The sequence below is a fragment of the Dendroctonus ponderosae genome, unplaced genomic scaffold, assembly GCF_020466585.1.
Source record: "Dendroctonus ponderosae isolate FM_Combo_2020 unplaced genomic scaffold, Dpon_F_20191213v2 Dpon_F_20191213_2, whole genome shotgun sequence".
NCBI classification, from domain to species: domain Eukaryota; kingdom Metazoa; phylum Arthropoda; class Insecta; order Coleoptera; family Curculionidae; genus Dendroctonus; species Dendroctonus ponderosae.
In genome coordinates, this window is record NW_026018165.1 from 18,616,997 (window position 1) to 18,631,444 (window position 14,448).

General features: G+C 34.9%; 1 protein-coding gene across 1 annotated transcript in view; it reads right to left on the reverse strand.

The window, feature by feature from the left end:
• Positions 1 to 45: 45 nt before the first annotated feature.
• The window catches only part of LOC109545320, a 38,110-nt gene continuing 23,707 nt past the window's right edge, over positions 46 to 14,448 (reverse strand). The window contains exons 2-6 of the mRNA XM_019915938.2: positions 7,248 to 7,383; positions 4,571 to 4,713; positions 3,967 to 4,177; positions 2,653 to 2,767; positions 46 to 989 (exon numbers count right to left, since the gene is read on the reverse strand). Of these exons, the coding sequence (XP_019771497.2) occupies positions 870 to 989; positions 2,653 to 2,767; positions 3,967 to 4,177; positions 4,571 to 4,713; positions 7,248 to 7,383 (725 nt within the window). The 3' untranslated portion in view covers positions 46 to 869. The remainder of the gene's footprint in view (positions 990 to 2,652; positions 2,768 to 3,966; positions 4,178 to 4,570; positions 4,714 to 7,247; positions 7,384 to 14,448) is intronic.

Here is a 14,448-nt window from a genome sequence, read left to right on the forward strand (position 1 = left end):
TTACCTCCAGCATTAAAGGCGGATTATTATATAGAAAAAATAAAATGAAAATAATATAATTTATTACATATAACAACTCTCACTAAAACAAGTTTTGGATATCCACACAAATTAAATAAACTTATGTTTACTATTATTTATGATGAACATTAGCAGTAGGACTTCTTTAAATATATTTAGGACGATTTTCACATTTATGCATCCAACTCTCTCAGCGTACACTTTTGAGATTCCAATACGCTCTTTCATTTACCCTTATATGTATGTAACTGTAATTTTTGGTGATGAAAACGACAATATTTCCTAACTTGCTACAGGACAAGACTAAGCGCTTTAGTTGCCGACATTTCGATGGTCGATATAAAACAATGTCATATAACAAAAAAAACGTGTATAATATTATCAGTCTTTTGTAAAGAAAGCGCTAAAACTAAGAACTATTTAAATATGCTTTGCTTCATCTGTATGTTTCTGTTATATGACATATTAATTAAAAATAAAAGCTGCACAAACACAATAGTTTAACAAATTATGAACACAACAGCCAGTTCCTAGCTAGTTTGGTTACGCCAGACATGAGTAAAAATTGTATTTACACAAATGAAAAAAAAGTTCAAACCAGAGAAAAAATATTTTTTTATTTTGCCTTTGACTTGGTTGTACACTGTTGGCTTTAATTTCAACTTCGCTTAAATTACTAAGGAATGTTCGGTATTTGATAAATACTTGGCTATTTACATAGGCAGGTAGTAGGAGTTTGGTTTTCATCCCAGATTAGTTCAATATTTTCGATCTAATTATTATTTAGCTCTCAATGTTCTCCCATTGTTTTGTTTCTTATTAGCCTAGTTTTACAGCTGAGTTTCGACTTATCGGATGATTAGAGAGAGTACAGTTAATATTAGCGAAAATAGTAAAGAATTCGTAAGCGCGCTTGACGATGCTGAGAGGAAGCCGCATTCTCGTGGTCCATAATTCTGACAATGCAACTGAAAAACAAAAAATCAAATTAGAAACAAAATCGGTAAAATATGCCTAAATCAATGGGAAACCTCTCTGTGATGCGGCATTAGGAAGCAAAATCGAAAACACATAGAGCAACAGAACTCGTTACAAATGTTGTCATAATCACGTTTGGTTTATTTGGATATCATTATTACGTGCATTATATTTGATATCGACGTCCATCACTGTTTGTTGTGTTTAATGCTTGTTTCTTTATTACAGCCATAACATATTTTATATTCCCCAAATATGAGCGATCAACACCAGTAGCATGCGAATCAATATATCCATATTGTAGGTCAAACTCAAATTTTTCCTTCGCATTATATGGAAATAATCCGATCAGCTTTTGTATGTAGGTTTCTATTATTAGTCTCCCTAAGTGCATTAGTCAGTCAATATTCTCATGAAAATGAAAGAATGTCCAAAATTTGCCACTTCCAAAGGCTCATTTGGCGCCAGCATCGGTACATCAACATTTTTCCTTGTTATAAAATTTAATTGAATACCTTTTTCTAAGCGCCCAGCCCGGTAAAGCCTTTTATGCAAATGAAGGGCCAAATAATTGCCTCATTTTCATTACTTTTCTTTTTTTTTAATGCGCCTCACTGGGTTATATGTACCGAATGAATATATTGCTGACTCGCAACAGGAACATTTCCCCTAAACATGTTTGGTAAACAAGCTTAGTCGCTATACATGTTAGCTGATAACAGAATGGTCAGCTACTGAACAATGGAAAAACGCTGGTTTCATTTTATTAACGACTCGATGACTGCAGAAATATTTTTTTTGGTATGTACGAGTCCTAAAATTGATTTCAAGAGCAAACTATTAGGAAATTTGCGTAGTCCAAATCCTCATGAATTCATATACAAGGTGATTCAAAAATCATTCATTTGAGGACTGTAAATTAAGGTAATTTTTTAAAATATAGGGTGCGAAAAAATAACGGCGTTTTTTTGATACTTTTGCAAATAACGCGAAAACGGGGGCAAACATAAAAACAAAATTATAAGGTAAAAACATTTCTTAATGGAACAAGGAATTTGAAAGAAAATCGTCGTCAGGCTATAAGAAAAAAAGTTTGATTCCTTTCCCGACCGATCAAAAAACGCTTAAAATGTGCCGAAAATGTCTATTATTTCAGATCTGAAACTTCTAGCATGTTTTCAATGAGTTCGATGCATTCCTTGCGTCCGTGAGATGAAAATGATGTAAAATTTAAGACATTTTGAGAACATTTTCATTTTTTCAAAAAATCGACCCCCACCCTTTCGACCAAAAACAAATTTTACATGCGTGTTTTTTGAGCTCAATCGATTCTTTTCTGCGTAAGAAGGTCACAAATATGCATTTATAAAGTGTTTGACTCAATAATAAGACGAAGAAATCGTCGGTTAAAGATCGTGAACGCTCAAAAAACCCTTAAAATGTGCAGAAAATGTCTATTATTTCGGATCTGAAACTTCTAGCATGTTTTTCAATGAGTTCGATGTATTCCTACCTTCCGTGAGCTGATAATGATGTAAAATTTAAGACATTTTGAGAAAATGTTGACTTACTACAGAATGCAAAACGTTTGAAAACTGCGAAAACTATGATGGTCTCAAATATTAAACTACCTGTACTGTATATTGTACTAACCTGTATCATAGACGATGACATCTTATCTAGGAACTTTCTGTTGAAATCAGCTGCCTCTGAGCCACATGCTGTTCGTGTTGTTGATGTTGAGCATTCTACGTATTCTTGAAAGGAGCTGAAAAAAAGATCGCAAAGTTGTAGCAAAAACTAAAACACTCCCCAAGTTTGCGGTGAAAAGTAAGCAAAAAAACCCTTGGCCAGATAGTTAAAATGTTTGGCCTGAGTTCAGCTTTGGAAGCTCAGCGATATTAGATTATTTTTAAATGGACCGTGTACACAGTGATAAAGAGTTAGTTAATATTTAAAGGGTTCGCTAAAAAGTGAAATTTCCATATTAATGAATATTTTAATGACCATTGTGGAAATATTTTTTGGGAGCTTAGAGATAATGCGCCCGAACTTTGCCATGAGAGCGCTACACTTTATAATTAATAGCTGTTGGCAAGCAGGAATTATTTGTATGTAAATTTGCGTTTGCGTTTTAATCGACATCATTTTGCTGGCAAAAAAACAAGGACGATCTGCATCAGTTGGAATGATTCAATTTCAGTTCCTTCCGGCAAAAAATTATCACTCATCAAAAGTGCCTCGTTACGCCATGAAATTTAAAAACTATTCTTTTGCGTCTCATTAAAAGAAAATCTGTCACGTCTGGTTCTTAAGGATTTATTCGCTTCGGTTAAGAGTTATTAATAGTTGCATTTGAACTGGTGGGTTTTTCGGGTGTTTAGCAACTTAGACCTTTTCTGCAAAGGCCAAATAGAACCTCTTTTGAGCTGAATTTGTTAAAAAAACTCAACTTATTGTTTGTTGCTATTTAAATGCAATTGCAGGTAATTAATTATCGATGATAAGTTGAGCAAATTGATACCGGAAAAAACTGTTTTCGTGTTCTCCTGTTGTGGGAAACTTGGATTTCTTGCTACAACTCCATAAAAATGGATCCCCTTTAAATAAAGAAGAAGCTCACAATAAAATCGAGCTATTGAACGGCCACTGCGACCACATTGCCGAGTAAAATATTTACGATAATAAAATTTCCCTAATATTTTATTTTCTTTTTAAAAGGATCACGTCTTTGAAATGCTGCAAACCCCATATAAATGGAAAATATGAATTATTGGGAGACGTGTCTTAAAAGTTAAAGGCCCCAAAAGTTAAATTTATGATTTACTTTTACCGCGGCGCGTATATTTGTTAAGAAGGTGAATAAAGTAGGAAAGTTGACAAACACTTTTTTCCGTATTTATCCGTTAGTGCAGGTGCTTGGGTTTGGTTTAGTCAAATTGATAGTTGTTTGTTAGACAAACTCACCAGCAAACGTTTTTAATGCCCTCATCGGCTGCATCTCGCTTTCGCTTCATCGTCTTTGAAAAAGCCTCCTGACTAATTAAAATGTCTTCTTGTGTGATGTCGTCCATAGGTGTTTTGGCCTGGATCTCGTTCATTTTTCTGTTGTACTGATTGAAACAGACCTCATTCTCCTTTTCAATTGTTTGCATACATGGGGCGTATTTGAGAAATTCTGCAAATAAAATCAATTTTCAGTTGTTGTTTGTACTTATTTTGACTTGTCGCTCGCTTCAGTGCATTCAAACAGGTAACAAACGGAAATACAAATACAATTTTAAAATGCTTAATTTCGATTTACATAAAAGCCCTGTCGATTTTACGGCATTAAATATACAAAGCATTTAAATATATTTAATTTCATTCGACTGATTTTCGGAACGTTCTGGTTATTATTCAGTTTTAATTATTTACGTAACATAGTAGAGAAAATTGCTGATGAAATCCAAAGCCAATGTTGTCGAAAATGTATTTCAGTTCTTTATCATTATTGAATGAAAACATGATACAAAAAAATTGAAAAGTTCTAGACTGTTAACGCAGAGAAAATGAACCTTCTTCTRTTTACCTTCTTGATAAGTGCCATTTCTGCATAGATTGCTCACCATCTCTCCGGTGCCATGAAACAGTTTCTTGAAGTTCTTCCTRTCCTGGAACTTCATGCAGAATCTAGTGTAGCGATGGATGCAGCTAATTGCCTCCTTTAAATCCCTGCGCAAGAAAGCGGCGTTTAGATGTGAGTTWAAGATTTAAAAATCAAAAAGTGCCTCCAATTATCTGGCAACGTACAAAGTGGTCAGAAATTTATCAGGCCGGATAATTGCTAACTCTTAGCTTCGCGTTTAGGAAAGGAAAATTTGAATAGAAGCGCCCGAGTAATAAGTGCTTAGTCTCCCCCAATTTATTTAGTTGCGCTCTAGACTCGATTGAGTTTTATTATTTCAGCACGAAAACTTACACTTTGAATTTGTTTGATTGAAAAGTTTACAAAAACATTTTAGTGCGTAGTAGTTGGAATTCAGAGGAGCTGTTTCAATTGTATAGAGAACCCATAAAATACAACAATTGCCATTTTACGATATTCCCATCGTTTCCAACTGGAGGTAGCACTAAAAGTGCCCCACAATTATATCGCTTTCCTCAAAGCGATTAGTGACAAAACCAAAGTAATGCGATTTGCGCCCCAACAGAGGCGTACTTTAATTTATTATGTTTGCCTCAAAGTTGGAGTTTCTAATCTAGATGAAAATTGGTCTAAAATCGCCCTAGATAGACATTTTTGGGCGTTTTTGTATGGAGCAAAACCGATTGGAAGTAACCAACTTCTCTGAACTTCAGGAATTAATTCTCTGAATGATTCGAAGAAATTTGAGAAACTTGATATTTTTCGACGAAAAATTAAAATTTAACATGGTTGTTTTTTAAGCTGAACGGAAAAATCGGAATTGGTCAAAAACCGCTTAAAATGGGTCAAAAATGTGCATCATTTCATATTGAAGCTTCAAGGGTGATTTTCATTATACTCATCCCAATCCCAGCTTATTTTTTTGTGTAAATTATGAATGATTCGCAGAAATTTGAGAGATTTGATATTTTTCGCAAAAATTTACCCTTATAAAATTTTCGATCAAAAATCAAATTTTTACATGCATGTTGTTGGATGCATGCTGAATGGATTCATATATTAATGATATCTAATAAAAATTAAAGATATCGTCGGTTGAAAATCGTAATGSTTRAAAACYGCCTAAAATGGGCCAAAAATATCGATTATTTTCGATCTGAAACTTCCAGTGTGTTTTTCAATGAGCTCTTTACATTTTTCGCGTCACTTTGATAGAAATAATGTAGAATTTCAGGTTTTTTTTGAGCAAATTGATATTTTTCGAAAATCAGAATTTTMCATCGGAWRTCAGAATTTTMMAGTTGAATGGTTTGTTTACGACTTAAGAAGTTCGCCTATTTGCATATAAAAAGTGTTAAAATCTAAAATAAGAAAGATATCGTCGGTTAAAGATCGTAACTACTCAAAAACCTCCGGAMCGAAAATGTGGATTATTTTGGATCGAAATTTGGTSAAAATGTGGATTATTATTGTGTGGAAATTTTACTAAACTAAACGCACCATTCGATTGGTTTTCGGCAGATTTTAAAACTTAAAAAACGATATTTTCCAACATTGATKTMASTCCGCAGACTAAATTGAACTGCTCAAAAACTTTMAACTTTCAAAACTCACTTTCCAAGTTCAATAGCTCGARAACTGGAGATTGGAGAAATGGAGAAYTGACGATTTCCTCAAAGGCGACTTTTCCTAAGAAAATTACCAGTTGAGTTTCTCTGTCGCTGAAGATCAGCATTTCGATAATATATTTTGGAAAACTTTAAAAAATCGCCCAAAATTCCCAAGCGTTTTTCCCTTTCGATAGAGAGAGTGGAAGAAAATGTGCGATTACAAAAGAGTTTTTGAGTTTTGGAGTTTTTCACTGTGACAATTTAAAAAACTTGGCGAATTTCTGAAACTCCACTAAACTAAAGCGCAAAACTCGGTTGTTTCTAGGCGGATTTGCAAATTTCAAAATTCAAATTTTAGAGCAAGGGTGATCGATTCACATCGACATTTCTAACGACGCCCTAAAAGCCCGAAAATGCTGTATTTTGCAACGTTTGAAATGAACCCGTTTGTAAATCCTAAAATGTATTAGTCTATAAGTGCCTTAATTGCTACCCCACTGGTAACATGTTCGGTAGCCAGTAAAATCGTGCAATTTCAGCCTCAGCCCGAATGCGCCGTATAATTTTAAAACATAAATTTGAAACTATTGTAAGGGCGAATTTCGAGCCGGCCTTCCTCGTTTTCTGATAAGGCCAAACATTCCTACATATAATATCCGAAACATGTAGGCATTATTTCCTTTTAGCATGCTAATATTTCACCAAAAGTATCCAATAACTTCAGTATCAGGGTTGCCATAAATTTCCCTTCAGCCACATGATGAATTTCAAAAGATTACGAAATGATAACATATTGTGTGGTTTTGAGTACACATTTTCTAAAGGGTGTCCGCAGAAGTGTGGGCCTCAGTTTGAAAATTGGAAAGTTTCCAAACCCCCTTCAATTAAGCGTTTTAGGAACAAGCTAACTTGAGTATCCACTAAACTCCCTGTAACTAAAGTACCGAACACTCTTCAAACCGTCTCATGTTCCTTTGAGATAATAGAGATCTTACAAATCTTCTACTTACGGGCAGATCCTTTCCAAGTCAGCTTTAGTGGATACCAGCGTGAGTCCAGAGTCCAGGACTGAAAGAGGTTTCGCGCACATCATTAATTTATCAGCAGTGCAATGGGTGTTTTCTGCTCTAACTTTGGTGGTGATAACTGGAAAAAAGTAAATTGGCTTTTAAATATTTAATGCGATTTCATTCACGCTATTTTAAATAGAAAAGGCGCAATGCAAATTTCCCGTTTTAGTTGGTTTTAGTTAGTCGAAAATGAATTCCGACTGTCGATTCAGGAAAATTAAACCGGCGATACTCCGGAACCAACTTGCGGAAAATTAAACAGCTGCACAAAGGGCCTTTTGTTGCAAACAAAAATAGTAAAATCTATCCAAAAGGGCAAAGTGTCTATTAATTCGACTACAAAATGTTGCATTTTTTGGAAACTAGTTTGCGGCACAATGAAATTAATAGTTGCTGGGGCAATTTAATTAGGAAATGGCCTAGTTTTTCGTTGCTGTTGATCAATCCGATTCGCCGAAAATCTGGTTAACTAAGTCTATTAGTTCGGCTTATAGTAACCCGAGTATCTCACTTTGGACCGTCTAAACACGAACTAATTAACAAATATTCTCGCGGCTTTTAACAAGTTGGGAAACGGTTACCTAAGTAATGCATTACCCCGATGGGACATCTCAGTCTTGAGAAGGCATGCACAACAGTTTGCCCTCTTTAAGGATAAATGGCGATAAGAAACAGTGACGAAGTGGCTCCTTGCGCCATGCTATTTTCTTGTCCCTTCCGGATTAATCGAGATGTGTTGCGAAATATATTTCATCATGAAAATCGCTTCTTGAGCACTTTCACAGATAATAGTTGACAATTTAAAACAACACGCCCGACGTGCATTTCCAGATAAAAATGTTTCCACTGTAGAAAATCTACAAAGTTTTCCAGTGAAGAAATGCCCTTGATTGATTTGCCCGAAATTGTTGGAAGGTTCTTTAAATCTTCGAGGTTGCTTTGTATTTATTATATATATTATTACATTATTTATTGTATATTTCGTCGGTCTACACGCGCCCGGTGTAACATCGACCGACTTGGCTCAAAAAATGTTTAAACCACTAGATTAAAGATTTATTTGCAGCAAATGTTATTAAAATGTGTTCTATACAAAACGCGGTCTTTTTTATTGAAATTAATTTATTTGATATAAGTGCCAGACGAACTATTATAACAATGAACATTGAAACGATCGAAACTGTGGGTTTTTTGCGCTTTTAAGCCGTCGTGGAAAAGTGATTCGACTGGGCGTTTCACACGCACAAGTCTAAACAAAATAGCCTGGTCTAACCAGAATTTTTCTCAATATTTACCTAAAAACACAATTTCATTACTTAGAGTTTCGATAGAAATCAGTCCTAAGGCACAATTGCAAATCTATTTTATAGATGGGAGCACAAGTTCTGCTTTAGCAGGAATATTTTTCTGGTTTACAAAATATTATAGTTTTAATGAGCATTTGCTTGTGGATAAGTGTTGAAGTTATAACTTGCTTGCTGTTTCTGGACACAAATCATTTTATTTTTTGCTTGCTACCTTAATAAATTCAGAAAAATGTAGAATATGGTTCACATCAGGACTTTGGAATTTGCTATTTAAAGCCTACACGCTATAATAACTTGGATTATAGCATTTTCTCATTTAATTTAAGCAGATTTTTGCACCAAATAAACACAACAACAACTTTCTTTACGTGTTTGCATTCGGTGATTGAAGTGCGTTTGACTTTATGTTTTCATCGACTTTTGTGGCCTGTAAGTTAAAAACTTTTCAAAATTCAAAAACAACCTCTTTTAAATTCATTTCTTCTTAAGAGATAGAAGCGAAAATGCTCACTGTAAACTTGCCGATCGATGAATTTTTGATAAAAGCAGTGCCCGAATAAATCGGCACAAATTTCACATCGAAAGTTGTCTGATCCATGATCATGATTTCTTGCTAAGTGAAAGTTTTAATCCATATGTTTATCAACCCTGTACTTGTGTTTTTAAACTGCAAATGGTGTAAATTGAGAGAAAATTTACATTTTGATAAAGACTGCTTGTATAAAATGAACTAACGAGGAAAAATAAGCAGGTTAAGGTGATATGGGAAGCGGCGTACTACTTGGGGGCGCGTTGAATGTCTTGTTAAAATTCGGAAAATGTTTCCAGAGCACACATCAATTTCAATTTCCATAATTTGGAAGGCAAAATAGTCGTTGGGGTAATTCGGTTATCTCCTGTTTCACATTCTATTAGAGGGAAAAAAGAGCGGCAGTCGTTAAAGGCATAACTGAGTTCCTTGCTGCCGGATTAAATTTTAGAGAGAAGAATGGAAAATTATCGGTATATATTATCCATGCAGAGATTGAGCTAAAAGTGTATAAAACTTGTGTCTAAAGTTATGACCATGCAGTCACTGAACGCCTTGTATAATGTTATAAAGAGTTTTATTTGAGCATTTTTAAAATAAAATGTTTCGTTTCAATTAGACTGCCAAACGAAAGTGGCAATAAGAATTCGCCCCTTCGTCCCTTAATGGAAACCTGTTAAATGTTACGTTCCGACACCAAATTCGGTGGGTGAAAAACGCTCTCATTTTTGCCTGGAGATCTTGAGGAAATTTCAAACAATGGAAACGCAGCTGGAATTTTGCCGATTATTATTATTATTATTATTATTATTGCCATTAAGGTTCAGACACTAAATATGGCGAATTGTTTTGTGTGCCCGAAGAGCCTTTTGAATAAAGATAAGGGCATTGTTTCGCAACGATCCTTTTAATAGGTGAAAGAAAATGATGAATAATAAACAAATTAGCATTTTATGACCAGATGAGATCGGCATTTCATTGGCCACATACATTTATTTGCTTCCAAACTTTGTTTGATGATGTGATTTTCCAACATCTACTAAAGAACCATTAATTTCGTGGAAAGTGTGTCGACGTCGAGCTTTATGTACAAATCATATTGGATTTATTGAGCGAGTTTCATTCGGCTTTTTGTCGTTTTTCTTCAAACCCATCCAACTTGAGAAATGAAATATGTGATATGTCATGCCTAAGATAAATAAAACTCCATTATTTCGAAAACTAACTTCAAAGAGGGAACTGAACAAACAGGAAAGTGGCGTTGGGAGGCAGGGTTTTTTGAAAGCAATGAAATTGATCGAACGAAAGAACCACTGGGGAAGCTTTAAAAATTCAAAGGACATTTCTTATTGTTTTATTCAACCATGTTTAAAGAGTATTTTTGCTGATGAAACCGTGCAAACTTCTCGGGATTCTTCTATAGCTAATTCGCAAATTAATTCAGTCAACTGAAGTCCAAGTAGCAAACTCGAGTCGACGAGCAAAGAAAAATACCATTGAGGCCGAAGTCTCACCGCTCTTCCTCTATGGCGAGACAATGCGGTATAATGAGTTGCACATTGTTTACACTTTGCACTTAAGGGCACTTTATATTTCACTTTTGTACCGTAATGGTTTTACGCGAAAAACTTCCCCAAGCTGAACTTCTTTTATTAACTTCCCGCCAGCTCTGCCCATTGTTTTTCATTGAACGCTGTTGATTTTTTTAATGGCTTTTAAATGGCCCGAAACCGATTAATCTTTCTATTAATTAATTTAAGTATTGAGTATTGGTGAATGACTAAAAATTAATGGATTATACAAATGAGGATTTATCTAAGTTAATTAAGAAAGATTCTTGAGGGCATTTACGAAGTTCAGGATGATACTGCTTGCGATTTGAGCGTAATCTTTGGGGCATTTTAGGGGCCAGGAAGCGGAAAAATATGATATTAATTGATAAAATCTGGTTCGGCAATTTTAAGCATATTTTGATACTGAAAGGTTTTAAACTATTCTCGCCCTATTTTTTGAACAGTACTTTTGTCAGACAATTTGTATATTGATTGATAGTTGCTTTCCTATTGCAATATCGACATTCTACATGCTGGAAACATGTTTGCTAATCGGAAAACTCTTACAAACGATATAAAGGATGATGCTGGCAAAGCGAGAGGAGACTGGGTAAAAGCCCGAAAAATTCAAGAGTTAATTCGGGTTGTTACAATTTCTATATATTTTGCCAACTTCTCGTCGCCTAAAGACAAATTAATATAATTCGCCGCTTTCGATAGCAAACTGCCGGAAAATATTGCCTAATTTTCATTTTATTGCCAGCTCCCCGTCGTCCTAACTTGATTAACTGCTTCCTTCTATATTCTTTAAGTTTGCTTGCGTGCTCCTATGGATTGTCAAGGAACTTTTTCCACATTTTATTGCCGTTAACCAAAAAGTTTTAATTAATTTCCCCCGACCTGGATGAAAAGAATTTGATCTGTTTTCTAGATGAAGATTTTTGTTTGGTTTTACACCCATTGAAACGAATATTTGCTTTAATTAAGCCGGTTCCTTAAGGAGATATATCACTCTGGAAATCTCGTTATTTAGTTTAGAAAAAGATAAATTTAGCGGAGGATTTCCAACAGCTTCATCATTCTCCGTCTTACCGACTGGAAAATTTTTATTAATGAAATTGGTTCGCTTTTCAGTGGATTCGTTCCGGTAGATGAAAAATATAATGACGAATTGATCGCGATAATAGATGGGACCAACGGAGATGAGCGTTTTTCCAGTTCCGAAATTAAATTTTATGCTAATTAATTAAAATTAATTCATTGGTGAGTCGGGAACGATGATTTTATCCAACTTTAAATTACTTTCAACTGTTCCCTTAGACGAATTTTTTCGGTTTGAGTCCTTTTAAATTGAATCTAAGCTGAGCTTAGACGGGTAGTGTAAAATGTATTAGCTTGTTTCGATTGTACAATTTATTGTTAATATTTGGCTAAATTCTCCCTTATTTAGGAAATTTTCGGTCAAAAATGGATATCTCACATGCGTGCGCTTTAAGCTCAATGTGATGTTTAGGACCTAAAGCCCCCGAATATGCATAAATAAAGTGTTTGAGTCAATAATAAGAAATATATTGAGGGTTAAAAACCGCGACTGCTCGAAATCTGTTAAAATTGGACCGTAAAGGTGGATTATTTTGGATCTGAAGCTTCTAGCGTGTATCTGAATAAGCTCTTTGCATTCTTCGCGTACTCCTGATAAAAATAGTACATGATTTGAGGCATTTTGAGCGGTTGGACTGTTTTAGAAAATTGTTGGTCTGCGCGCCGGTGGAAGAAAATGCATCTTAAGACAAAAGCGTGAAAGTGTTCACTCTGAGCATGAAAAGTAGGAAAAATTAATCTAAAAAATTCTTCTGAAAGCAAAAAACGATATTTTACAACACTGATTTCTCTGCGCCGTAAAATGCCGCAAATTAACGGAGTTACTAAGAAAAAAGTGCAGTCGTGCAAAGATGCATTTTGTAAATATTTTCACTTTCCAAGTTCGACAGCGCGAAAACTATGAGGAACTGACGATTTCCTCAAAGGCGACTTTTCGATATAAAATTACCCGTTGAGTTTTTCTGGCGCTGTAGACCAACCAGCATTTCGAAAAGGAATTTTATTTTTGGACGTTCAAAAAACGTTTTTTCTCTTTCGTTAAAGCGAATGGAAGAAAATGTGCAATGACAAAAGAGTTGAAAATTTTCACATGAGCATCGGGAAGGATTGATCTTAAAAACTTTCCAAACTTTTAAAACTTCACCAAACTAGAAGAAGTGTTTTACTCGTCCGCCACTCAGAAACCGCAGAATAGAATTTTACGAAAAAAGTTTTCAGATTTTGACTTTTCCAATTAGATCAAGCGGGTTAAAAGTGCGCAACATCCTTAGGATTAGAAACTTTTTTCGTGCGTATAAACCGCTGATAATTTTAGATAAACCAACTTTTGCATTAATTTATTTGATTAATTAAATACAAATTAAACCCCAAACATTACGGGATAAATTAATGTTCAATGTAAAAATCAGGAATATTAAAACTTTGATTGAAACAACCTCCGCCGAAAAGGTATCAGGGTATTGTCGCTCTTTTTACGGAATAAATAGCTCACATTAATTCGCTTTTGAAAGTGGACCACTTCACGGTTTTTGTGTCGATTTTCATTAGTTTCGAAAGTGATGCGGGTCCTCTTCGAATTGTTGCCTAAAAGGTCAATAGAAAACGTGGAATTATCCGGCGATGCGAATGTAAGCGACAATTTCAGTCGGTTTGATAGCAACTTTTATTCGCAATCTGCAGACTAAAAAGCGCATTTTTCCAAAAAAGTTCAGCTCAATAGATTTATAGCTTTGAAATCTGTTAGTCCTTTATTACTGTCAATCAGTCAAAAATCTATTTTCAAACCTAGTTGAGATCGGTTTGAACAGCTCAAGCCAAAAAACCTGCGAGTATTAGAGGGATGAGCAGCGAATGTCGCTTTTAGGGCACATCAAGTCACAACATACAGTTAATTAATTCCTGCAATGCCGGTTCTGAGCAATTAAATCCTGGGACTCTAAAAACTAATTAGTCTCAGTCATTTTGATTTTGTGTGTTACAAGTTAATTCGGGGATATTTATGCAGTAACTAAAACATCGGATTTGTCACGTTGTGAACTGTTTTGTATTAAACTACCTTATGATGCGCCGCAAATAAAATATTTCCCTGCTGCATATGCCCAGATGAAGCTTCGTTTAGTGGTTCAAAAGGTTCAAACATTAAAAACCATCTAGAAGTGGGTTTTTTTCAGTCTTTTGCTGTTGAATGGAGGTTTTCAGATGCGTCAATTTATAACTCTTTGCTTATCTCCTGAAGAGAAGCGCCCAATTAAAATGAGTTCCCATGAATAATGGCTCGTCATTTGCCCGACTTTGATTCAAAGTTACAAATGCTCGAATTATCCCTTTATAGATTGGCAATTGATCAAACCTTGATAACTCCACATTACCGTGCTCTGTAGGTGTTTAAATGCCCTAAAAGCGTTAGAAAGTGGATCAGAATATTCAAATAAAACATGTGTAGTGTTTATTCTGATTTATTTTCCTGACTGCGTGTACTTGTTATGATATTCTTATCTTTCCTGGGTGTCAGTCAAAGTGTGAAGTAAAAATTTTGAACATCGTTTATTTTATTAGGTTTCGGCGAGACAACAGCGCCATCATCAGATTTAAAATTTACACAAACTCATGATTGGTAAAAATCAACGTTCTTTTAGGTCTTTGCCTTCTTG